We start from the raw sequence: 27067 nt of genomic DNA on the forward strand, positions 1-27067 counted from the left end.
CCAACAGATCTGCTGTACATGTGCTGGGCTCCTCTTAGTGTTCAACAGGTCCTTTTTCCCCCCTTCTTTTTCCCCCTTTGTTTTTTTAGCAACACTGAACCATACTTCTTGCCTCTGCTAAAGGAAACACATTTCTTTAGACCAGCTCCTCAGATCCAAACATCTCCGAGGCTGTTACTCATTCGGATCATCTCCAGATCTACCCTCCAACACGGTTCCCAAGCCCAGGCCAGAAGCGGCTAGCTAAAGGGAAGGGGCACCGGAGCTCTCCAAAGCAAATCCGCAATCTCATTGGATGCACTTCAAAAGGAGAACAAAACCATTTAGCACAGAGAAGGCTCAAAAAGTGCTGCACACACACACACGGACACGAAAGAGGGGGGAAAAAGAGAAAAGAAAGAAAAAACAAAGAACATCAGAAAAACGACTTTTTTTTTTTTCTTGCTTTGCAGGTTTTGTTTTCAAAGCACAACTACGAATGTGATCAATAACCAGCTGAAAGGGATTAAATAAGGTCACTCTGTGTGCAGTTTAGCTTAGAGAGTGAGAGATGGATGGGCAGTAACTCGCTGCTCTGCTAATCCAATAAAGCGTTTATTTCAGTGTTGGCTTTGCAGCGTAATTATCTTTCTGGGGACTCTGCCTGCAGTTAGGGCATTTTCTTGAGTTCTCTCTTTGTTAAATAGGCCTCATGCAGAACAAAGCACTTCCTTGGTGGTTGTTCCTGTAAGCAAAGCACCAAGGTCACTTGACCGCATTCATCTCCAACCCAGCAGCAACAGACACCTCTGCTCATCCTCATCCAAACAGGCTCAAGTCTCCCCTTGTTATAACCCTATTAAGGCACAAATTTCCCCTCTTCACTACACCACTTGGGCCCGCCAACACTACCCCCAAAACATGAGCCTTCCCTCATTCCTCTCCTCCTCCTCTGGCTAGATAAGAGCTTGCTTCTGCCCTCTGTTTGATGTCATCATCAATTCAACATGAATTCCAGCAGAACCCCCCGCTCCATAGCACAATGACAGGAATACCGAACCCTGCCCATACTTTCTGCCTCCCAGATGCAATTTTAGGGCCCATGGGTGTTGCAGCACCACAGTCGATGCTGCAGCTTATTGTTTCTGAAGCTCTAGGGTGCTACAGGCTGACCTATGCATTTGATTTGACTCAGGGTGTCAACATAACACTTGTCTTTTGCTTAGAGCATGGCATAACCCAGGGACAAAGCCTGAGCAGGCTGCAGACCCAAAGAGGAACAGAGAAGAAGGGGGCTTTCACGGTCCCCGAGCCAGTGATCAAGCAGCTGTTGGCAAAAGGGGCTGGAGGTAAAGCCAGGGGAGAGCCCTGCATGGCAGCTGCCATCCTCGCTGTGGAAGCAACTTTTCAATTTATACTAAGGCAAAACCCAGCTGCCACAAGTCCTGAGCTTCAGGATGGAGGCTGGGGTGGTGGCTGTGGAGAAGATAAAGAACCTCAGGTCATATCAGATTTTTTTTCCTGCATTACCTGCCAGTCCTCCTCTATACACATCCATCCATCCATCCATCCATCCATCCATCCATCCATCCATCCATCCATCCATCCATCCATCCATCCATCCATCCATCCATCCATCCATCCACTAATTTCTTCACCTGTACAGCCCCAAACACCTTTTCCTTCAAAGCATCATGTCCCTTTGCCATCCCTCAGCCACCTGCCAGGCATTGGGTGTGACACCATGGGACATGCCATCCTCAGCAGTGTCACCTCCTTGCCCCAGCTGCTGTCTCTAGGTATCGGAGAGAAGAGCCATTTGCTTTCCCTGATCTTTGGGATCTACATCATCTAGGGCTGAAGCCTTTTTAACAAAGAGATGAACTTCTAACCCTCGTCACAGTTCTGCTTCTTGGGTCTTTTGTCTCCATGCTTAATGGCAAGGCAGAGAGATTAAACCAAGGATTTCTTTGTTTGTTTGTTTTGTTTTGTTTAAATCTGCTTTTGCTTGCTGTCTGCACCTCCACTCTTTGCATTCCTGACCTGGTTATTGATCACAACCTTGATTGTTTTCTTTTTTTTTTTTTTTTTTTTGATTGCTTGTTTTTCATTCTTTACTTAGATGTATTGATAAGGCATACCCTGCCCGTTCCTTCAGTTTCTTATCTGTTATTCCATCTTTGGATACAAGTTTGTTAAAAACCAGAATGCCAATAACCATGTTCACCTGTTGAAAGAAAAACAACACACAGATTTGTTCTCAAGTGGGTCAGGTCAAACGCAGTAGTACAGAAGGTATCTACAGGGCAAGCCGTGCCCATTAGTTTTTCCCAAAGCTGGGTGGCACTGTCACACCTCTACCCCCTTTCCACCCCATCCCACCTCCCTGCCATATGTCTGAGCTCAGGAGAGCAGAATGCAGCTGGCAGCAGATCAAAGAGGTCCCCATGGACCAGAAGAAGGCTGTAAAATGCTCAGATCATTGCAGGGCTTCTTGTAGCCCAATGCAAGCTCAAGATCTAGGCAGGCAAACCCATGGCACAAAAAGAATTCTTCAGGGTTGTACGAATAGAAAACCTCCAATGCAGGGGAGAGCAGTGGGGTGATACAGCCTAGTTTCAAGTGGTTTTTGGAGTCTGTGCTCCCAAAACAGCAGCTGTAATTATAATAAGGTGATGTGGTTTCTGCTCAGTGAACCACAACTGTTGCTCTCAGGTGGAGGGGTGCTGGAGCAAGTAGAAACATCAGCTGCTTGACACAGCTCGTGGATTAACCACCCAGCCGATTCCCAGAAATTAATGGGCGACTTCACGGAGCCCTTCCTCCTGCTTTATTAGGGTGAGAACACAGACGTCTGCATCAAGCGGGTGCAAATACTCGCAGGGAAATAGCTGTGCAGAGCTGACGTCTTGCAAAGCGGCGTTAAACTCCCCAGTGCTCTGTTCTGACTGCACTCCCTGTTGCCAGCTGCATCCATTTTACAGCCCCCACCAAACCTCAGCAGCCCCTGAGCATCACCCCGTTAGTGACCCCTTAGTCCCTGGGGGCACAGCACTGATGGTGGAAAACAAGTGACACTCTCCTGGTTTTGCTGACAAGGAGCCACAGGGTGTTGGGAGAACAAAGCACTGCTGCTCTTCTACATGGGGAGGGCTTGCAATAAAAGGTTTTAGGACAAATTTAGAGATTTGCAGCATCACGTGTTGGCTGAGAGCCTTGGTGAGTGTAACAGGCCCTTGAGAGGTAGCCCTCAGGGACAGCTCACAGAAAACACAGCCCAAGGGAAGGGAGATGGCTGCTAAGCCTCCATCTAATTGCCAAAAACATCCTCAGTACTTAGTAATCTTTCTGAGCTTGGACTGCTGGTCTCAGCAGAGCATGACCCAGCTTTCTGATGGGGAGTCCGCAGCTGGGAGTGAACGGAAGAACTCCCACATAGCAATTATTTCCCTTTGTATCAGCTGCTGGTTGAGCAGACTACTTCCCACAGCTGCGAGTCCATTTCCAGAGCTCACCACGGTATTGTTTTAAAGAAACAAGGCTGGCGAGTCAGACACAGCAGCTCAGCCAAGGATCAGCAGGGAAACAACCTCTGGTTATATGCTGGAGGCTCCTGAGTGCATGAAGTCCCCTTCTTTAAGGTGCGAGAAAGCAGTAGAGAAGATGAGGTTAAGGTTTTGCAGGCTGGATGATTACTAAGGCTTGAAACACTTGAGGGTGTGTATCCTCAATCATTTACTGCAGGGGAAATGATGAAGTGTAGCTCTGTAATTGCAGCTGTGCAATTGCAACTGTTTTAATAAAAAAAAAATATATAATAATTTATCCAACACGCTGATCATCGTGATCAATATCTCACTCTGATCCTGGCCCTGCTTCTTTTCAAAGACGGGGATACAGGCAGGGACATGCCTCTAAACACTTTCACTTCCAATAACATGCAGTATAACTTCATTTCCTGATCTCTAGAATGCCATACAGAAAAAAAAAGGCACAAAGCTGAGATTCATCCCTTGAGATATCAGTGCCTGATGAACTCCCTGTTCTCGCTTCACTGTAAGCCTCTCCCTGCAGACACCTGCTGATTTCATCCTGTGTGTGATGAAGTATCACCAGGGTGCTTCACCTGAGTCAGGGGTGTACAGCTGCATGCAACAGCTCTGCATTTAAGCTTGCTGGGGTTTTTAAGGCTCAAGATTAATATCTGGGATGTAGCAGAGAGAATAAATGCAGCTGGAGCTAAGTCAGCTGTGTGCAAAGTCACTTGGGTGTCCATGTATAAAAATTTTCAGAGTTTCAGGTGAGAAAGAGCTTCTTAGCTCCTTCAGAGCCAAATCCCACCTTGTTCTGTGCATCCCAACAGCAGCTGTATTATCTCTGAAGCAAACCTCACCTGAAAGCAACACAGCTGCATGTCCCTAACACAGCCCTGCAAGAGCCTCACTGTCCTCGTGCTGAGCCAGGGGCACAGCTCCTCCATCACTGGCATGTTCAACCCGAAATCAGGACAAAGCCTGCACAGGAGGCAGCTCGAGAAGACTCGAGGTCTTGAGGACAGTGTATACCTGAGAATTTTATGTTCAATCCTGTGCTCTGCTGCAAACTCACAATGTGGATTTCGGCAATTTATCACACTTATCTGTCTCCTAGGTTCATATTCATAAAAAGATGTTCAATGCCTATCCTTCCTCTCCTTCCCAACTCTCTTGAGCATTATTTGCTTCTCATTTAGCAATGAGTCAGGTCACCTAAAGGAGATGTAGAGGCTCCCTCTCTAGGCACTGAAAACAGCCACCTCCAGAGATGACTCCCCACTTCCTAAGACCTTCCGTACCATTTCCAGGTGCTGACCTCCCTGCAAGGTTATTTCCTTTTCCATCTTTGAGTGAAAACAGAGCCGCCGAATGGAAGCAGGCTGCGGAAAGCTGAAGGACTACTTCCCTTGTTGTTGGCACAACAAAAGCAAAACAGGCAGGAGGCTGACTCCCTTTTCTCAGGGCACCACAACACTTCACTCCCTCCTAATCACCGCTGTCTGTTGAGCATTCAAGCTACCCAGGCAGAGCTATCTGCTATTATGTCGTGGGGCTGGGAGCTAGTTCGGCTGAAAGGAAACACTCAGCCACTTAATGCTGCTGTCAATTATTCCAGCTATAAAGACTCTGACCCCATCTGCAACGTCAGGGAGAGAAATCCAGCCATCACATGCCTACAGAGATCTGAGGACTGCCTGGCCTCAGTGTCTGCTTATCCCCACTCTTTGCTGATGCTATCCAAAGGCTCAAACACGTGTGGTAGCCCTATGCTAAAGAAAGACCCTAAAGTATACATGCTTTGCTTTATTATAGAGGAGGAGGGGCAATGGATGGCTTGTTTCTTTGACATAGTGATGAAACAACAGCACCAACGTGACCTGACATGCAGTGACAGCAGTGAGAACAGACCCAGCAAGAGCTTTTGTGTAGTTACCCTCCTGTAAGCCTGCTGCTGCTGCAGGGCAGCTAAACCCCCTGGCACTGCAGGAAACAAAAGCCTGAGCTGAAAGGGAAATTGCGAGTGTCAACAGTCCCATTCCTCGGGGACTCTCTGGGACACTTGAGCTTTAGAGGACATACAGCTCTGAAAATGCAGACTTCCACTTAGATGGAGCTCAAAAGTGGCATTAACTGTGTCTGGGATTGCTGCAGGAAGGATTTTTTTTTTTTTTTTTTTTTACGGACTGGCAGTTCTCAAAGCCTTTGAACCCTGACATCAAGATTTCTCAAGAGCAGTGAGGCTTCAGCAGCAAGGGGAGCTTGATGAAAAGCACGTCATCTGGAGTGACACCTTCAACTTGGGTAACAACTCACTGAGACAAGCTTTTGGGGACAGAAGAACAAACTCCACCAGGCAGGAGGAGGTGGGACAGATTTTGGGAAAGTCCTCTTTACCCACACCATCTCTTCAAACGAGAGGCAAATGCAGTGTTTGACACCCTCAGTACTGTTTTGAAGACCTCTATTTCACCTGCAAAAAAAAAAGCTGCTCAGGTGTGCTGCACATCCAGGACAAATGAAGAATAAATGCTGGATGTGGAGGCACAGCTTGCTCTCAGAGCAACCAGTAAGAGCAGTTTTGGAAGGAGATAATGTCACAGTTTTCCACCACCAGGCTGTACTTCTATCCAGACAGAGCAATAAAAAGGCAAAGCATTAACCAGATGCCTAGGGGACTCCAGAGAGGCCAGAGGCAGAGGGCTGATAGCTGAGACACGTTAAATTTCAGACTTAACCCCATCCCAAATTGCTGGCTTCTAATGCTTTGTGCTTTCCTCCTGAAGGGGAAAGCTATTTAAAACACTGGTGGAAGTAGAGAGGGACACTCTTGGGTTGGAAGAATGAGGGAAGCCCTGTAAGATAAAAAAAAAAAGGGGAAAGAAAAATGCTTTCAGCCAAGCACAAATACCAAAACGACAGCGGCTGCTGGTCCCACGAAGGCGTAGAGAAGACCTCCCTCTAATGACAGCCAGCAGCTGGAAAAGGAAGAAGGAAAAGAAAGTTACCCAGTGGCCAGCATCACCAACAAAGAGGCACATGTTTTGCTGCTTCTCTCTGCCTGTGGAGTTGATAATGCATGGTAAAAAAAAAAAAAGAAAAAAAAAAGTCTCAGACTTTACAAGCAAGCAAGCTGTGTTTTCCTTTCCTCCTGAATGTGCCCAAAAGCCCAGCCGCCTGGGGGTCTGCCTGCAAAGCCTGGTTTGGTTACTGACAGAGGAGTGCATGTAAAATTTCTGCCACACTCTGCTTTAGACTAGGTCCTGCGATTTGCGAGCAAGACGATGCTCTTGTCGTGCTCACTTAGACAAAAAGAGTAGAAATAGTGGAAATTGTCCCTCATTATTTGCTAACCAGTATGCCCCTCAGGTTTTAGGCCCAGGAGAGCAGCACGTTTCTGCTCCTGGATCCTCCCTTTCGGGTCACTGCCATGGGGAAAATTTGCGATGCAGGAGGAAAGTGGGATGGATGTGGATGCTCCTGAGGAATAAGCTGAGCATGAGGCATTGTGGTGCACCCCCTGGAAATCAGCTGGTTGCTTCTCCCTCACCTGAGAAGGATTTTTCCTCTCTCCGGTGTCCTTGTGTGGGATTTAGGCTCCTAAATTAAAGGGTTGGTGCCTGAACAACCCAAAGTGAATCTTCTTACTAAGTCTTGGTGTCTATCATGTGTGTGCCTGTCATGGTGCCAGTAGGCCTCAATGACATTTTTAGTCACTGGAGATCCAGTCTACTGGGTCTAAGATTTTTTACATGTGTTTTTTTAACACTTTACAATTACATTCAGTCAAATCATAGCCCGAACTCCACTGACTGCCTTCACCACATCTTCCCCACACCGGTAATGAGGGCACCCAGCCTGGATGGAGACCTCACTGGGGAGACAAATCCCAGGTAGGGAGCACAAACGGGCCCCAGGTGTCCCCATGGGGCTCCTCCTGCCCTCTACATCCACACCCAGACTTTCAGGTTTGAACATAAAGACAGGAAGGAAAAATAAAAGCTTTTTTTTTGTTTTATGGAAGCACATTTTCACTGTGAGGGTGGCCACGTAGGCTGCCCAGCAGGGTTGTGGGGTCTCCTCCTTCAAAAGCCACCAGGACGTGGGCCTGGGCACCCTGCTGCAGGTGGTCCTGTGGGACCTTGAGGTCCCTCCCCACCTCTCTAAATCTGAAAATGACATCAGCACTGGGGCTGAAATCCCCATTTCATGGGGAATCTGGCAATTTCCAAGCATGGACACACAAAGCAGGCACTTCGGGACAAGAGAGGACGTGAATTTACACTACAGCAGCAGCCCCATTGGAAGTTTGCCCACTGTGACATTGCAGGACCCTGGAGAAAATATGAAGTAATCCTCTTTCAACAGCAAAACTTCCATGCATTTACCAACGGGTAAGAGCAGGCAACCACAGTGGAGCAAGGACTTTCTGCAAGCTCTTAGCCCAGCTAACCCTGCAGTAATTCACATACGTGCCGCCACTCCCAGCCATCTCATTTTGTTTTGCATCAGGAGAAATGCTTCCTTTCAGACCCTCCCAGGAAACAAAGCCTTCCTGGAAACATTTCAGTTTTGGATATCAACCTCTGATGTTTTTGTATCAGCTCTGACTTGCAAAAAAAATGTTATTTTTCACCTTAAAACACAGAATGTTTGGGGAAAAAAAATAAAATAATTCAAACTGGAAATTGGAAGCAGGACCTTCTGATTTTCTCCAAGGCCTGAATCTTGTTTATTTCTAAATTAAAGCTGTAACATGGTAATTTAATCAATTCTGATTTCTTCCTGACAGCCAGTTGCTCCTTCAGAAACTGTCTGAGCAGCTGTGATAATAAAACAAATAACCGGGATAATAAAACAAATAAGCAGGCAGGGAGGGAGGGAATAGGAGGGAAGATTTAGAGCACTGCAAGAGCTGGAAAAAGTCTTCATGAATGCAAGGGGAAAACTGAAGGGGGCTCCCAACCACCTGACCTTGCCCAGCCTTTCTGCTCTGATGCTCAAAAGTCTTAAAAACTATTTTTTTTTTTCCCCAGGTCTCTTCTAGCCACAAAGGGAAGATGTAGCTTACCCCAAGAAGGGAGCTGGCAGCCCTATACTCATGAGGACACGGTGCAGGGATGGCTTTCTATGGGCTTTTTGAAGGCAAGTTCACACATCACTGAGCACCAGCCTCATCCCTTCTGACTGCCTGGCCTCCCTGTCACAACTCGTAACCACTATGTTTCCTTCCAAAGCCATCAGAGGAAGTGGCTGACAGCAGGAGAGGAAAACGCCGTTCTGGAGAAGGAAAACTGACAGCAAACTCCAGCAACACGTGAGTCTTGTGGAGATGCTTTTAACCTCATCCCTGCAAGACACAGACATGTTTGCATGGTGTAACGAGGCTTCCCAGCACTTGCCAAGGGATCTCTCAAGAGATCTTTTAAATAACATCGCCAGTTGAAGGGAGGGAAGGAGTGGTTTAGCAATGCTCAACAACCATTTCCAAGCAGGGCTTCCCAAAATGATGTCAGCTCTTGCATCCGAGACCTCTTCACACCACATCTGATCCATCCGAGAGTCTGCTGTGGCAAAGCTGTGAGGTTGGAAGGCTTTGGTCTTGGTCCTGCAAAGAGCTGACTTTGAGCAGGACCTTCTGGACTATCCCCTACAGCTCTGCCTCTTCCAACTTGGTGTCCCAGTCCAGCCAGATAAAGGGTAATCTTTATATCTCCAGCCTTCCCATGCACAAAGCAGCCTCTGAGCTCCCTGATTTATAGCTCAGAGACGTGGCCAAGCCTCTGACCACCACCATGTCTCGGTGGGACAGACCCCCAGGCTGCTGCAGTTGCATGCCCTCACACTACTACTACTGTTAGGATCCAGAAACTGCAGGGTTGGAAGAAGTTTTGAAGGACACTGTGAAGTCCCTTGTGGTCTATCATGTCAGCTCTCATCCCCTGCATCACAGGGAGAGACACGTTGTGGTTAACATCTTGTGATTCCTTCTGCAAGGTGGAAACTTCATGCCTTGAAAGCCTGCCAACCCATCTGAAACACCCTGTGCATGCCCTATTCCAGCTAGACACAAAGCTAAAAGTGCCTCTGAGCTCCAGCTCCAAGCTTTGCAACCACCACACACAATTCTGCTGTGGTCACAAACCAAAATAACCCTGGGACAAGCTGAGATCCAGGTCTATATTCTGTTTATATATATCCAGCATTAAACAGGGTTACATCTAGTTCCTGTCTGAACAGCCTCAAGGTTTGGAGGTCAGCTCTGAAATTCCTGGTACATAACATTGACTTTCTTCTAGAGAAGAGGTACAACCAAGACCCACCTGCACATCACTAGAAGAAAGTTTTTATGCCCCTTTAACAGGAAAGCAGGGACAAGTGTGTCTTCTACTGCGGTGTAGGGGCACCCTATCTTGGTCCACGCCTATTTTTGCTTTGTGATCTAAAATGCACTGATTGAGTTGAACAAGAACACTCCATGAGTGCCTGTAGGGTCACACACGCTTCCTGGGGTAGTGCTGGGCTCTAGTGCACATATAAATTTGCTCAATTTACCTTTGGCTCTCAATACAGCCAATAGCAGGAGTCATGAGGTGGTGGCAGAGCTACAAATGGCTGACCAAAGGCTGTTTCTCATGCTCGTGCTCTGCAAACTGTGACATTACTGACACAGCACGTCCCAGGAAGATTTTCCCAGTGGGTTAGAGCTGGGAGCATGTGTCCAAATTCACTAAGCACCTCATGAAACCAACAGCCCCCTGCTGCAGACACATCTGATGTATCACAAGGGTTTTCAGAGGAGCTGGCTGGGGACAGGCAAGAGGGGAGCCTGAGCACTTGGGAAAGCGCCTCCACAGTTTGGTTTGAGTGGGAGCTGGCAGAAAGTGTGCACACGATGAATAGGTGCTTGTAGGGCAAAAGAAGGTCTAACAGTATGTATACCGCCAATATTGGGTAGTGGGAGAGCTCAGCTTTCAGTTCTTTGATGCTTTTGAGTCTGAGCATGATCATTCCAAGCCAGAAAAAAAAAACAAAAACAAAAACACCACCACCACCAAAAAACCCTACCACAAATCACAACAACAACACAAAAAAAACACAACCACAACCAGCACAACCTAATTAAGAGCCCTAGCACCAACATGTGCTCTCCATGAACTGTTGCCTCAATGACTTTGCTGGGACTCACTGGCTTTACCACCCACTGGGCTCCAGTGTGGAAGGGAGTAAAAGGACTGGATGGGACCTGCCAGGGTGCAAAAACTCCCTGCTATTTTAGTGACAGGCACCCTGACAGCAGAGCTAAGAAATGGTGTCACAGGCAGCCAGCGAGGAGCTCCTGCATGTGAGGAGCGACGGAGATTTAAGGGCTGGAAGGAGACAGGGGATTGGCAGCAAGAGGAGAGCTGCTCTGGTTAAGGACACCCTGGGAGTGATGGAAAGTCAATGTGCTGCCTTGCTGGCGTGCCAATCTGAGAGCAAAGAGGGTGTCCAGCAGCATTTGTGGTGCCTTGATGCCCTTGTGCTGCAGGCTGGGAGGGCTTTGCCCTAGGGCAGGGAGATGCTGGCATGCATGGTTCAGGGCAGGGAGGTAGGGAAAGTTCATCTGCACAGTCCCTCCTTCCTCCCAAGGCTTGTGGGGTCAATATTCAATACAAAACTCTGTGGTGACACTTAAGCATTCACAGGGAAGAATCCACAAAGCTTTTTGCATCCATTCACAGCAGTCTATAAACGGGGAAGGAAGCAGAAATATTTGGAGCTTCCACCCATTACCCCAATGCCTCCTGATCAGGAGTTGGTCTTGGATGGAGGAGTGTCCTAGAAGCAGAATTTGGATTCACAGAAAAGCTAAAGGGCATCTGGGACCTGTGATACCTCTGAAAGCCAGGCTACTCTTCTGAGCCATTCAACAAGCACCGAGCCCTCACTAATAGGACAATCTGACTCTAAATCCCTCAAAAGCTGGGGCAGGGCAGTCTGGACAGGTACAGCACCTGTACACAGGCACCCAAAATGCAAAGAACTGGCCAGCGAGGCTCTAGACAATGATGGGATGGGATAAGGAAAGGCCTGATCTATTGGTAGGTAAAATATCCTTTGACTGCCACTTTGCATAAAATTTCTAAACTATTTTTTCACAACACAGTGAAAAAATACTACTTTTTTAAAAGGTTGCACTAATGCTCAGCTCTGAGTGATTCCAGCCTTGCCTTAATGTTTTTTTTTTTTTTTTTTCCCTCTCCACAGCTTTATTCTGTAATTTCTACCAACTTTCTTCCCCACTACAATAATATTAAAAAAAAAAAAAGTTTCATAAAGATAAATAATAATAAAGAAAAAGATTAAAAAAACACAGCTTGGTTTTCATAAAAGTAAATACTGAGCTGCTTCCAGTGGGGGATTCAGCAAACAAATTCAGATTGCTTTCAAAAACTTGGTTGGAAAAACTTATCCACATTTTGATGCCTAAAACTATCTGGAAAACCTGAGTCCAATCAAGCAACCCATTACATAGATAAACACAGAGGCTGTAATTTCATTTTTAGACATCCCAAACTTTAAATATTCCACATTTTGCTCTAAAAATAGATAAATAAATAAATAAATAAATGCTATGTTTATCTAAAGGTACTTAGATGAAAATAATGTAATATATGGAAGAATTAATCCCCTCATTCTCTGTGAAGCTGTTTTTAAAGGAGCACACAATACTTGCTCAGTACCTAGCCCTGGTGGTATTCCCGTAGGGGTGCTTCAGAAGCAAATGCAGACAAAATCCACGTTGCTGACTGTGGCACTCTTATCCCCTGGTGAAAACGTCCCTCTTATTCAGACAAACTGAACTCAGAGGGCTGCTCCTGTTCACAAAACCAGTTCTCTCTCTGGGGACTTGGCTCTCCTAAGGTTTCCCCTGGGCATCTGGATGGGGAGGAGGGAAGCGCACAGCATCCCGATGAGCCGAGGGTTTGAGGATGCTCCTTCTGCTCTCATCACTCCTGCTTCTCTCTGCCACGGGCACTAATTCAGCTCCTACCTTTGCTCCTGCAGGTCACTGACTGCATTTTGACAAGGATAGAGGGTTAGACAGGAAGGAAAAGGAAGCAAAGCCTCAGTACTCACTAGTTTGCGGTGCCGTACCCCTTGGCTTTTGTAAACCCCACGGAAATGGCAACCACCAAGGCGGGGAGCCCTAAAGAGAAGAAAACATGAGAAAATTGGTCATTGCAGCACACGTGCAGGTCTGTACCAGCTCAGGCATATCATATACCCCGTTCCTCCCGGTGTTATTCTAACACCGTCTGTCCCAGCCTGGCCCTTTGGCAGAGGCTGAATTCAGGACCTCCAGAGCCAAAAGCACGAGCCCTTGTTACCTCTGCTAATGAAGTGAGTGCCATCAGCTGTAATCAGCTCGCTTCCCGCTGTGGTCTCAGCAGTTGTGTGGGAAATGATAGCACTTTCAAATGCATAGCATCAATTCCTTTTATTTTTAGGGACATGGATAAGCCAGGCTGTTTCCTGCAGGTGGGATATCCAGGCAGCACCCAACCCAACAGAGCTGGTAAGGCAGAGATTGAGACCTATGTTTGCTCTTAATATATGAACAACCTAGGTTCAAATCTCACCCCAAATGAGACAGAGAAGGTTATTGAGAAATGCTGGCCTGAAACTCCAAGAAATATCATTAAAAGCTTTGACATGGTTGGGTGTTTGAATGCCCAGGCACTTCTGAGCTAGAAAAAAGATGTTGTATCCTGCTAATAGCCTTCTGATCTGTCCTATTCCTGCTTGATAAACTGCTCAAGAATCTACAGAGGAGATTGGGTACTTTTCCGATTCACTATCCCCAGCCCAGCTCTTCCCTTTCTCTATCAAAATCCCTGGATATCGGCTGGTAACATCTGGTTCCTCAGCCACCAAGGCCTCTGTGGGGCTTTTTATAGCCCTCCTCCTCACGTCATGCCACATTAAGCTGTCTCAATGCTAAAGACGGGCAAATCCCATTAGGAATTAGCAGGATCAGTAGCCAGCTGGGATTAGTGCTCCTTGACGAGACCCTAATTCCTGCGCCGTAGAGGTCACAGCAGGCAACTGTGGTTTGGAGGGCTGTCCAGACACAGCACCCAAACACTAACCCTGCTGGCAGTGTGCTCACTCGGCAGTAAAACCATCGCATGGATGATTAACTGAAAGGGTCAGCAGCCAGCTGGGTGGTGTAGGGCCAAGCTGTCTGGAATATGAAGTATTTGAGTCATCGGAAAGAGAAGTGTTTCTCTTCCCCTACAAAATTCCCAAGCACTGCTCATGTTTGAGCAGCCTGAACCAATGGGTAGGGGTTAAGGGATGTCCAGTGGGTTATGAGATGTGTCTTTTTTTTGGTTTTCATTTTAATTAACTCTTGCCCCTCTTACTGAACTTCCTTCATGCCTACAGACCAGGCATCCTGTCCATACCACCAGCACAGTGTTCAGGTACAATGCCATTGATGTGGCACCCCACAGCAAGCACCCCATGAAGACATCAGGGAAAGGGCTTTTTGGGGAGTCAATCATTGATGAGAGAGGCTCCGCTGGAAAGAGGAAAATTGGCTGAGACTCTGCCAAAAATAGCAGCGTGTTCTTTACAAAGTGCTTCTCCGGGACGTGACAATTATGCAGAAAGGCACATTTGGGCTGTGAACTCGTCAGCTTTCAGGGACTGGGTAGGAAGGAGCCCCAGCTTGTGCTGAAAATGGAGCTGTGCAAGCTGTGTTTGCTAGAGGAGGTAGCCACATCAAGGCAGCTGAGCCAACGAGCATAGCAATGAGGGCTGCTGAACTCCTCTGCCTTGAGAGAGAGGTAAAATGAATGCCTAACCACAGTTGCATGGGATTTGATTAAAAAGAAATAAATCCAAGCATTATCAAAACATATTTTAATAGATTCTTGGCTATCCGAAAGAAATCTGCTTCTAACTGGCCTGTCTCTGTAGGCAGCCACTCGTGCTACACAGTCAAAAAGCGAATGTTACAGTCCTAACTCCACAAGAAACCTGGGTTGAAGAGTTTTATTCTGCCAGGCCAGCAGGAGAACTGTGTCATGCGATCAGCACATCCCATTAAAAAAAGGTCATTTGATAAAAATGACTACCAAGAGCCACAACTGTTAAAAAAAACTGCAGACCCACTCAGAGCCTCAGCCAGGGTGACATTAAAAATCCATTTGAAGCCCCGACATGATCCTATGAGGACTAACCAAATTATTCCTTCTTTACTGGGACTAGATGTTCTGATGGAATTGTTTCTAGGGAACAATTTGCCCATCTAAATAACTTAAAATTGTTCTAATTGCTAAAACTCTTTGCTGGAAAGGCGAAGTTGCTTCCCCGAGAGGAGAAGAGAAAAACTGGGAATAAATCTCAGTGCTGATGAAAACCACGACGGCTTCAATGAGCTACAGCTGCCAGCAGCTGAGAACTTGGCAGAGATCTAGAACGAGGGCTTAGAAAAATGTTAATAAGCAAAGGGGGGAAAGGGGGAGAATCAGCTCATGAATTGTGCTAATTATTTCAGATTATGCTCTTTAAAACATATTTTCAGCCTCTTCCCTCTTAGAGGCGCCATTAATCCCAGCTGAAGCCAAGCAGGATGCTAAATATCTGGAATTCCCTTGCTGCCTTAACAGGCAAGAGTGTTCTTCACTTCGTGTCCTAACCTATTCCAAACGTTATTATGCATCATTTATCAGCCACTGCTTCCTAGCCCAGGAATAACTACATTTCACTAACACTGCAAATTATGCTTCTACACATGTAGGCTACTTTTTAAAAAAATCTGTACAGATTACAATTGTGGATGTCACTCGTCCAAAATTCCCTTGACTAACACTCCCATCTGTCCCAGCGTATATAAATCAGAATGAAAAAAAAAATCCCTTTTAACACCTAACGAAGCTATCAGTCTCTTGCATCTGATGTGCCTGATGCTCCTTGTGTCACATCGTTTGTGCTTGAACACATGCACCAACCCCAAAAGCACACACAGCCCATGCTTTTCACGTCTGTGCTTTCAGGTTTGGGTTCCATACCAGCCTTCTCTTTCAGTCCCACAGTTTATTTTGTTTCCTAGGCAAAAGCCAGGGGTGAAAACTTCACGGGATGCAGGTGCTGCAAGGAGGACGGCCCTTGATGTGCCAACATAAATCACATCAGGGCCCTTGGTAAGCGTCGCTAATATCTTGCCTGGGGTGAAATGCTTGACTCCAGCAGTAAAACGAGCCCCTAATACAGGAGCTCAGTGCTTTCTCTCTCTCTTTCCCTCTCTCTCTCTCTTTTTTTTTCCTCCTGCTTGCTTTTGAGCAACTTTTTGTTCAGTCACTGCTTTCCAGCACAAGCTTGTCGTCGCTTTGAAAGCCCAGGTTACGGGCTTGCGTTTGTTTTCTCCTACAGAATGCATCATTTAAGGTTAATAAATTAAACATACGGAAGAGGCAGAGGGAGGAAAATTAGTTACAAGCATCTGCACCGGTCTCAGAGTTTATTTGTCTATGCAAGGCCCTGCTGCCATGGAGACAGGATTTCAGAGCTCGCTTCTCCCCGGGTTGCACACGGAAGGAGGCAGAGAGAGAGAAATAAGAGAGAGAAAGCAAAAGAGACCCAATGGCAGGAGAAATCCCTCCGTATGCCCCTTGGACACACAGCCCCCTCCCAGCTCATCTCTCTTGTGTCACCCTGGGCCGGATGGGGCAGCAGGTTGGACTCAGTTTTTACCATCTCAGCTTTGCTCATTTTTAACCATCCCAGCCCTTCTGGACACTCCCAGAGGTGTCAAGCCCCTTGTGCCAAGCCTTCTGCAGAGCATCGGTCCTTCTGCTGGCCTGGACCCTCTCTGCTCTGCATCCCAGGATGGGAAAATGCTTTTTTTTTTTTTTTCTCTCCCCTGTGGGACCCACGATCCTCACCCCATCCGAGGCACAAGAAGCGCTTGCGGATGATGCGGTTCCGTAACCGGCCCGTCACGGCCATGTAGGACTGCCAGGCCTCGGTCAGCACCCAGCAGAAAGAGGAGAGGAAGAAGAAGTGCAAGAAAGCCGCCACCAGCGTGCATATCACCTGGAGAGAGGAGGAAAGGAGGACACGTGAGAGGAGAGAGGAGAGTGGCAGGCAGAGGAGGGCTGCTTCCAAACCAGGCTCTAGAAGGAAACGTCACAGGGATCAGCAAAAGAAAGGACATTTTGGGAGGAGGGAGCCTCCCCCTTGAGCTTTGACCTAGCTTGGGGTTGAAGCATTTGCCTTAAATTGAAGCACTGCTCAGAAACTGGTTGCTCTTAAGCATGAGCTCCAAGCCCGTGGTTAACTATTTTATAGGATCACAGAATATCCCAAGTTGGAAGGGACCCATGAGAATCATTGAGTCCAACCCCTGGCTCCACACAGGACCACCCAAAAATCACACCATGTGTCTGAGAGCATTGTCCAGACATTTCTTGAACTCCATCAGGCTCGGTGCAGTGCCCACGTCCTTGGGGAGCCTGTCCCAGTGCCCGACCACCTCTGGGTGCAGAACCTTTCCCTAACCCCCAGCCTGACCCTCCCCTGTCCCAACTCCATGCCCTATTTTATTGAAGTCTTGACCCATAGTGGTGCTGTTTGCCCTGAGCAAGACATATTCATTTTCCAGTGAGGAAACCCCCAATGCTTTCAGAGAGGATGGAGCACTTATTAAGGTTTGCACAGCACCGTGCCAGCGGTGCTTGGCAGTAATGGACTCAGAGGAAGGCAAATCCGAGGGGTCCCTGCCAGGTAGGATGACTCCTTGCAGAGCAAATATATTGAGCTGGGTAAAACCCTGGCTACTAGGGGCTGGGAAGGACTCTGAGCATGTGAGGTGCTGAGCTGTCCAACAGCACATAACTACTAGCAGAGAGGAAAAAACAAAAAGCAAAGAAAAATTGTAATGAAATAACATTAAAAGAAATTTCATAACCGTGTGCTCTACCACTCGGCAGGGAAATCTCTCGGAGGAAATGCAGGGAGCTCAGGCCATTTAAACTTAAACCGGGGAAAGCACCAGCGAATGCATTATGGAGAACAACCCTGTAGTGCTGGGGAGATGGGCTGGAAAGCTGACAAGCTCGTCTTTGTTTTTTAACGCAGCAAAGCCAAATCGTTCGCCGGCGCAAATCGGTGCCGCTCCGTTAACTCTGCCGGAGCCGTGCTTCGTTTTCACCATCGGAGAATGAGAACCCCTCAATGAACGTGAAACCAATGGAAATAAACTCCCAAGGAGAAGGGAGAGCAAACAGAATTTAATAAAAGTGACTCTGGATGGAAAAATATTGGCTTAAGGCATTGAGGGCAGATGGGGAAGGGGGGTTACAGCAAAGAATTTCTCTGCTTTGAGTTATATCAGGAAAAATGGACTTTGGGTTTATGGTCACTGAACCTAACCTTTCTTTCATCCACCAGCATCTTTCAGCACAGAGCTCTTGTGCACATCTTTTATCACGTTTTTATTGGATTGCTCTTGATCCGTATGCTGGCAGGGCCAGGAGTTGTCAGAGGCTGGGAATAAAAGTCAGGCTGTGAGCTCGTGGAGACAGGGACTGCCTTCTTATTCCATGTTTGTGTTTGACACGGAAACCATTGGTATTCTGCCTACAAATGGATTCTGGATGACAGCTCTGTACAAATAAACCAGCACAATGTGATAATTTGAGTAATTTTCACATTTTAAAAGAATCCTCAAAATATGTCTGCTATTCATCAGCTTACAGACCTACCTAAAACAGTTACAAATGGGGTGCTTTCAGGAATGTATTTTGAGATATTTTTATTTTAGAACTTTTTTTTTTTAAGGTAATACCGCAAATGAAACCGTCGGTTTTATTGTGCCGATTTTATTCTGCACCAGCACGTTTTTCTGCCCTCTTTGCCAGCAGTTTGGAGAGGAGAGAAAAGACCTCTCTGCCTTCCAATTCTCCACCTGGGAGATACATTTTCCAAGGGTTTTTACTCAAACAGGTAATTTTGAGGGAAAGGGGAGGAGAAGAGAGGAGGAGAATGCAACAAAAAATGCACATCTATGCTAATGATTGTGAATGGACCTCATTAAAAATCCATTAAGATCAACGAGCTGATTTTGCCCAGATTTGGGAATGATAAGGGAGTCTTCCCTCTTATTTTCCCAGTCCCCTGAGAGGAGATGTGGCTGTCAAGGCCATTAGTCCTTGTTTTTGTTGAAGAGGAGAAATCAGGTTCCTTGCAGCACGTAGCCTTTGAGATACAGTCAGTCCATGCAGCATTCATTTCTTTTGTATCACATTAGTGCTGACCGTCATTTTTTAGCCTTTTCCCTTTTATCTTCAAAAAGCTTAGCAAATCTAGGCGTGGAGTCTTGCCTTTGAGGTTCCACGGTTGGAAATGATGGGGGAATTTGGCGTTTCCCAGAAAACTATCACTGTAGAAATTCTCTCAGAGCAACTATGATTACAAATCAATCACCAACATTTTAGGAAGCTCCATTATCAATAACTGAATGTGAATAAATTCCTAAGTCACACTCCTTCATCTCTTCTCTCTATAGTTTTCTTTCCCTGTTCCCTGCCAGTGACTGTTTACTAGATGGCTGAGCGGAAACCCAAGAATAACCTTTCTATTTCGGGTGTTTCATGCATATGTATGTGCAAAGAGCTAAGCTGCCTCGTGCAACTGCAACCAGCTTTGAATCCCCACTACCAGCTCTGATGAACATCCACAGGAACGTGAAAAGAAGCAGAAGGGGCAACCTGGGCTCCCAGCTGTGCTCTGAAGGAGGTGGGAGAGGGTTGAAGGCATCCACCTCCAATCCTGGAGTGAAAAAGAAGAACTAAAGAGGAGGTCCAGCCATGGTTGGCCTTGTTGAGCATCTCTTAGTGTTTCTTTCTATGAGAAGCTGCTCCTAGCACACACTTGGGGTTGCAAGAAAAGCAAAGCTGAGCTCACCTTTTCCCCACCTCTTGCCCCAAGAAAAGCATGGTGGCAAGGAAAGGCAGCTTTATTTTGCAAAGCTAGTTTCTGAAGGGTTTAATAGCAACAGGGCCATCTGGCTGCATCTCCCTACACTTTCCTACCCACATGTGGCTCAAGCAGTTGTAAAGCTTCCTTTAAAACACAACCCATCCCTGACCCCAAGGGCCTTCCATAGCTATGAGGCTTTGTGATTCATTAAAGCCTGGGGCTTCTCTGCAAAAATGCTTCCAAAAGTGACAGCATGCTGGCTGTCAAAGTAGCGATTCAAAAAAAAAAAAAACAACAAAACTGGCTGGTCACTGTTTGCTGTTAATTAAAAACTTGATTCTGATTTCTGATTGCGATTTCAGCAGCAGGATGAGCTGGAAGACATTTCTGGCCTCAGTTTCCTGCACAGAGTAGTTCGGCTGGTTGAAGCATTTGGGGAGGGAGGAAGACGTACGACAGGAAAATATTCATGACGAGCAGCGACTGGGTACGCCAGCTGCCAGCAGAGAAAGTGCTTTAGCTGGAGAAAAGTCATCCAGGCAACACAACACCTCTCCATCTGGATCTCTGATGCAATGAGGCATGTACCCAGCCATCACTGTACAGGGCTTGAAAAACCACATCTACTCCTTGCCTTCCCTGCTGGAGCAGCACCGAGACCTGCAGCAAGTCCCTCAGGGCCCCAGAGGCCCAGCGATGTGCACAGGGCACCTGGTGACACTTCCCAACCCCAAAGAAAGGTGTTCTTGGTGGCTGCATTGCTTAACATCTGCTGAGCGCTTTAAGCTTGGAGCATAAAAATTGCTGGAGAATTAAATGTAACACTGAGATGCTGAGTATTTTCCTCTTTTTTTTTTTTTCTTCTCCTTTTTTTTTTTCCCCCTTGCTCAATCTGTCCTTCTTTGTCATTTTTGGAAAATAAAAACGGTGAAAGCCTTGCAAATAGCCACGTTTCTTCAGCGCGCCATGTGCCAACTACTCTAGGCAGATATTCAAAAATATCACATTGGTTTTAATCAAAGCCCTGAGGATGCTGACAAATTATCAAAGAGTGAACGGGAGAGAAAATTGAAATCTGCCATTTAGTTGTGTCTTTGACACGTCGCTAATTAACAGATGGGGGAAAAAATGAGGAAGTGCTGCCTGGATGGATTGCTTCTGTGCTAAAGCAGGGGAAAAGCAAACAAACCACCCAACAAACCAACGCATCTCCTACCTTGTTCCGGGTCTGGGTCTGTCCGATCAGGATGAGAGCGTTGGAGGAGATGATGGAGAGGCAGAAGTTGATGAGAATGACGGAGCGCTCTGAGCGGATGTACCTGCAGGAAGAGAAGAGAGGGAGGGAGATCCACCCCGTTACACCTTGCGGGAAGCTACCTCGAAAGGCATCAACCAGATGCAGGTTGCATGGGGCCAGGCTCTACTCAAGGCCATGGCAAGAGATTGCCCCCTTCCTGCAGATCTTGTGTGTTAAATGGAGCAGAACAAGGGGGAAAAGAGGAGGAGAGCTCGGCGTGATGCTCAGCCCACAGGTCTCGCAATCCTCCCCATCAGTGCTGGAGGCATGAGCATGAGTCAACAAAGTAGGGGCCAGCCTGGTCCCTAGCCTGAACCCCTCCTAAACCAGGTCTGAGTGCTGTTAAGTCTTCTTCAGCTCAGCTTACTGGAAAGGGGACTTGAAAAGGAGCTTAAAAGAAAGCATACACGCAACACATGGCAAGAGTCCCAAATAAGAAGAGCCACAAGCATGCTGGCGATGGAAGCAGGTTACGAAAGCATGCACCTTCACAACAAAGTGTTTGCCATTCAGCATTCCCCTTGTTTAACCTAACAGTGCAACCAAAAGCGAGAAGGATTTGTGGCTTTTTTTGGTTTGTTTTCCCCAGGTGGAGAGGTTTAGCACTTCCCAAAACTAGGCCAAATATGTCGCTGTGGCCTTGGGTCCGGGACATTAGGGATCCAAGCAAGGAAGCCTTCCGCACCTTGCAGGAGCGAGCCACTTGTCACTTCTGATTTGCACGGTGCAGCGCGGCGTCAGCTCGCTGCTCAAGTACGTGCGTGACAATTCATTCCACCGACTGGCTACAGAGGAAGATTTCTTGGAAGGCACTTTTATGTACCTAATAAAATTAAAAGGCAATTGCAAAAGCTCAAGTCTTCAAGGATTAACTCAGGACCTGACCACACCAATCGCACACACGTGAATAATCCCAGTGATTCAGCCTGCATGCCGGATGACTAAAGAGTAGAAACTAATGTCTCTAGAAATTAGAAACAGATCTGTTAACCAGACAGCTCATCCCTGGAGGCTAATGCAGGATTATTTCCTATATTCCGGCACATCAACTATTTATATTGATAATTTAATTTTGTTAATTAATTTCAGCAGGAGTCAGTCAGCCACGCTATTTGGCTAGCATGGGATGTACTGCAGGTCTGTGCTGTGCCAGGGGGGATCCATGCTTCAGATCAACTGGAGGCTGCGAAGCTTTGCTTTTCACTTCCACCTGAGTTTGCCCTCCAGATAAGCAGGAAGGTTGAGGATCCACTTTCCTGGATATAAAAAGTCACTGGTTTAGCATGAACTTACATCGGCTCTGATGGAAACCTTGTCTGTGGGTAGTTCTTCCTCAACACTCACCCCAGCCCTGTAACACACTCCAAAATTTAGGCTTCCAACTCAGCTAGAAGTTGGGTTTGCTGCCTGAAAAACTTGGACTCCTTTCACAGCCCATCTGATCCCAGATCGCCCCATTTCATTGGGCTCAATATGATGCCGTGGATCACCTGGATCCTCCTCCTTTTGGGGATGGAAGGTACCAAGCCATCAATCTACCTAGGCTTTGATCATGCAAAGCAAAACAAGCCCCAAGCTCAAGTCTAGAGCCGTCAGCTTCTGGGAGACAGAAATGGAGATCTGGACTCTGTCCTGGTAGGAACAGATGTGGTAAGACTGTGTAGGAACACTGTGGTTTAGCTGGTGTTAGCGTGCACTTAGGAAGTCTCTCCTGGTTAAAAAAAAAGGTAAGAAAGAAGTTGAGTGTAAGTGTAGTAGGTATGTGAATGGAAGGGGTTAGAAACCAGCTGTTTTCAGACTTTTTACTCCCTAAGAAGCTTTTCCTCTCTCCATGCTTCCCTTCATCCACCAAAAGCCTTCCCTGCTGTCCAGATCCCTGAACCTCCAAACAACGAGGTGTGAGTTGGTGCCATGTAGAAGCACAATATCAGAATAAGTTAGGCTGAAAGAAAACCTCTGGAGTTCAATCTTCTGCCCAAAGCAGGGCTAATTTTTAAGTCCTGTCAGATTTCTCAGAGCCTTGTCCAATCAAGTTTCAAAAATGTGGAAGAATGGAAATGCCACAGCCTCTTTTGGGTAGTTTATTGCAGTGTTTAACCACTCTCATGGAGGATCAGGTCTCCTTAGATCCAGGTGGATACTTTCACACTGCAGCTGGTGATCCTAGATTTTTCACTACACACCTCTGGGAGTTGTTTGAGTCCTTTTTCTCTGTGCCTTCTCCCTAACAGCCTCCTCTTCTCCAAGCTAACCAAGTCTCATGTCCCAGGAGTGTTCGTCTGTCTTCGCTGTAGCATTTCTTCAGCCCATATCTCCAGTTTGCTGAAGTCCTGAATGATGGTGCTGCTCTCCAGTGCGTCAGGCACTCCTCCTGTTTCAATACCATCCAAGAACCTGTCAAGGGGCCATTTCCCCATCACCCAGGTTGTTAATGAAGATATTAAAGAGTGCTGGTCCTACAAGCAATCCCTGACAGAAGCTGCTAGTAACCTACTGCTGGTTAGGCTTCAAGCCTTTGACAACTGCCCTTTGATGACCACCATGAACTCCACCCAGCTTTTGATCTACCTTAGAGCCACCAACTCAACCCACGATTCCCAAGGCTGGCCACTAGGATGCTATGGGAACCTGTGTCAAAAGCCTTGGTAAGTATAAAATGTACACCACCCACCTCTCCTCGCTGTCCATAAAACCCATCCACCATCCCACCGCAAAAGGAAAAGGGGTACAAGCCGTCCTCAAAAAATACATTCTGTCTATTCCAAATCACTTATTGTCCATCATTTTGCCTGGAAATAGGCTTTATAGCTACTTGCTCTTCAACCTTCCCAGAGGCTGTAAAAAGGCTGACCAGGCAGTAACTCTCTGGATCTTCCTTGCCCTTTTAAAAGACGGGTGTAACACTTCTTCCAACCATCACGAACCTCCCTAGATGTTAGATAATGGGTCTACAATACCAGCCAGCTCCCTTGACACACTCCACGCATCCCATTTGGAGCCACGGACTTACAAATGTCCACTGTATGGAAATGGTCTTCAGCTCCCTCTTCCTTGATGATGGAGAGCACTTCTTCCCCAGGTTCTGCCTCTAGATACGGGAAACTGGGTGCCTGGTGGTTAACCTTGCCAGCAGACCAAGACGAAGATTGATGTTTTCTGTGTCCTCCACCATTAGGATAAGTGTCCCATTCATCGTGTCCCTGAGCCATCCTTTAGTACCAACGTACCTACAGAAACCCTTCTTCATGCCTTGCATGTCCCTTACCAGGTTCAAATCCAGCTGAGGTCCGACCTCCCTAGTTCAATCCTGTAGCCTGACCTAACAGCCAAATATTTTCAGGCTGCCACATTTGCTCTTTTTCCTTGCATCTCCTCTTCTCCAGCCCAGGGATGTTCCACAGAAAGACATCAGCATCACTGTAAGGCCACTTGGCAAAAGAAGTTAGGAACTTGGAACACAGAGGGAAAAATCACAGGTCTTGATGGGTTTAACCAAAGGAGAGAGTTCAGTAAAGGCAGAGCTGCTGCAGAGTGCTGTCTCACCACCCCCTGGCAGCTACATGGGCTCTGCCTACATCCCCCAAATATGTTGTACGCAGCCACCAAAGCTGGGAAAAACTCATTGCAAACGTAGGGAGCTTCTGCTCCGGCCCAGGTCTTGTGGGATGTGGGGAAGCCCCGTACAAACCGAGACAGATGGAGAACGTGGGAAAACCCTGCAGTCTCTCCCTCTCTGTCCCTATTCTGCTCCTTTCCTCTCTGCAAACACTGACTCACCGCTGCTTCTCATGGTGCATACACATGTCCTTCTCCCCGCACTCCCTTACTCATTCCTGCTACTCCCACTGGGGCCACCTCGGCATCTCCAGCAGCAGCAGAGCTTCTGGATCGAAAGAGAGCGTTAAAAGCCCCTCGAGAGCTCGCTAACGACCGCTAAATCAATCCTTGGCCTCAACAGGCAGGCAGAGAAAAAAGCTCACGGGGCTCTCTCTTGGTGATACGGCATTTGGGAAGTGCTGCCAGTGAGGAAGGTCTGCAGGGTCCCACGTTCTGGCAGCAGCTGGAAGGGTTGTTCAATAGCAGCATCGATCCCCATGCCGTGTGAAGGGCGCTCTGACTCCAGAGGCTGTTGAACTGCTCTTTCCATCTCGTCCAGGGATGGAAAAGCCACTGGGGTTCTTCTGAAGCATCACCAGGTCAAGGAGATGCTTGAAAGAATGGTACAGAGCTAATTTGAAACACAGTACCAAGTCTTTTCACCCACTCTGATCCAGGAGCAGTTCTTCTTCTCCACATATTTTTCATTTTCAATCAGCTTTTGAGTGGGAAGATCTTGTTTTTCTCTGATCTCCCCTCTTTCCCACGCAGGTGGTGGTGAACATGGTCCCCATGTAGATCATGGCTCCAGCTGTGACCTAGGACAACCACTGCCAGGAGGTACTGAGGTCACCCCACTCCTATGTCCTAAGTATCACTGACCCCTCTGCCACAGCTGCTGATAAAGCCAGAAATTTCCCACCTGTAGCAGCTATTTCGCAGCCATCTGGCTACTGAAAACTGGAGCGAGGCCACCAACAGGCCACCAGCAGCCATCAGACAGAAACGAGAGTGAAGGGAGGCCGTGCCAAGCTGGCCGCATCCAAGTGAGGGCTTGCAGCAAGAAGCTCATGCCGGTTATGCCGATGGCTGAGTAGGTGCCACTAAAAAACATCTTTTAGTGGGGGTTTTCGATGGGACACAGGGGGCAAATTCATTTCCTCTCTGATCCCGAAGTGGGGATTGCCTCCCTTTTACTCTGCCCTGGATCCTGATCCTTTACCATGTTCCTTTTCCCTTTTATTTTTTTTCCCTTTCTTTCTTTCTGCTTCCTATGTATAAACAAATCCTAGCTGGGCAAAATTCTGGGAAAGTCTCCAGACTGTCAGCCTCAGTGAGCCTATTCATCACAAGAGGTTCATGCTCAAGCTGAGCCCATGTATGCCTGCTCCAGATGCCTTTGTCCAGAGCTCTGAATGGGAAATTTCCTGGCCAAAGCTCCCCAGAAGAGCTGAGCTCTGCTGACTACACTCCACAGAAGACCAAGCAGACAGGGCACGAGGATTTTCTCCCCTGCACAGAATAAAATAAGACTGCTTTGATACATCTGCCGTATTTTAGCAGCTGGAGTAATACTGACAATCCCACTTCTAAGCAATCCCCCAGCTGTTGTCTGGCAGACTGTCTAACATCTAGGGCAAAATGAAGTGAAAGCCAGGAGAATGTTGGATATGATGTTCCTGAGACCATTATTAGAACAGCACATTCATGTCCAGCAGCTATGCCTAAAATAAAAAGGACACACAGAGTGCTCAGGGCTCAGCCACGGGAATGCTGTGAAGTTTAGAGAACATGAAAACATGATCTACAGATAAGAAATGAAACAAACTCAGCGCACCAAAGAGAAATTTTAGAGATCACTTGATCATGCTTTACAAATATTTACACAAAGAGACTGAGGATAGAGAGCCCTTTAATCAAGATATATCTGGTCTCAGGATCACTTGGAAATGCACGTCCATCCCTTGCTAAATCAGAAATGCCCTTTCAAGCCCCCCCATAAACATGTCCCCCCGTTCGTGCTGAACTTGATCATTTTGGGCATGGGTATAACGCCAAGGCTGCAATTAGATATTAAAAAGGGAAGGCAATTAACTTTCCTGGCCTCAATAACAGTAAATATTGAGGGGCAGGCTCCTGGAAGAAAACATAGCGTGTTACTCGAAATGACTCCATCATGCTCCAAACTGATTCAACCTCATGTCTGAACTTAGGTTTCAGATCCTGAACTCAGTTCTAAGAGGAAAGAGAGGGTGAGGCACCAACACCTGCTCTTCACTCCTCTCTCCTAACTTTCCACTTGATCCTGACACCAGTGACACCAGTAAGTCACCTACCAGCGCTGCCCAGTGCTGCCCAGCCTGAGGAAAAGCAGGAGAGGACAAGGACTTGAGCAGATCCAATGATACCCCAGGCACGGAAAAACCTGAGTTCTAGATAAACGTTATCATGATCAGTCTTCAGCTCAGAGCACTCACCATAATTAACCAGCCACTATGCACTGTCACAGTATTAACAAAAAGGTGCATTTTTTGCTCATTTTTTACTCCCTTCTCTCTTTCCTCTAACAACGGGTAGAAAAAGTTACCTCAGTTCATAATGTGAACATGAATTGACCCTTTCCTCCCTACTTAGAGGTGTCATTGGACAAGGTAAGAGCCTCGGACTAATCCCTTCTCACAAAGGG

The 27067-nt window shown here is 47.1% G+C and overlaps 1 protein-coding gene across 2 annotated transcripts in view; it reads right to left on the bottom strand.

Moving 5' to 3' along the window:
- The window catches only part of ADGRB1 (adhesion G protein-coupled receptor B1), a 255147-nt gene that overhangs the window by 35529 nt on the left and 192551 nt on the right, over positions 1-27067 (bottom strand). Inside the window, exons 20-25 of one of the 2 annotated variants that reach the window (XM_072034260.1) lie at positions 26718-26813; positions 20704-20806; positions 16451-16601; positions 12636-12705; positions 6424-6490; positions 2121-2206 (exon numbers count right to left, since the gene is read on the bottom strand). In XM_072034260.1, coding sequence (XP_071890361.1) covers positions 2121-2206; positions 6424-6490; positions 12636-12705; positions 16451-16601; positions 20704-20806; positions 26718-26813 — 573 coding nt within the window. The remainder of the gene's footprint in view (positions 1-2120; positions 2207-6423; positions 6491-12635; positions 12706-16450; positions 16602-20703; positions 20807-26717; positions 26814-27067) is intronic. The other variant, XM_072034261.1, reaches the window with a different exon arrangement.

Source organism: Anas platyrhynchos, chromosome 2 (assembly GCF_047663525.1).
Source record: "Anas platyrhynchos isolate ZD024472 breed Pekin duck chromosome 2, IASCAAS_PekinDuck_T2T, whole genome shotgun sequence".
Classification (NCBI taxonomy): domain Eukaryota; kingdom Metazoa; phylum Chordata; class Aves; order Anseriformes; family Anatidae; genus Anas; species Anas platyrhynchos.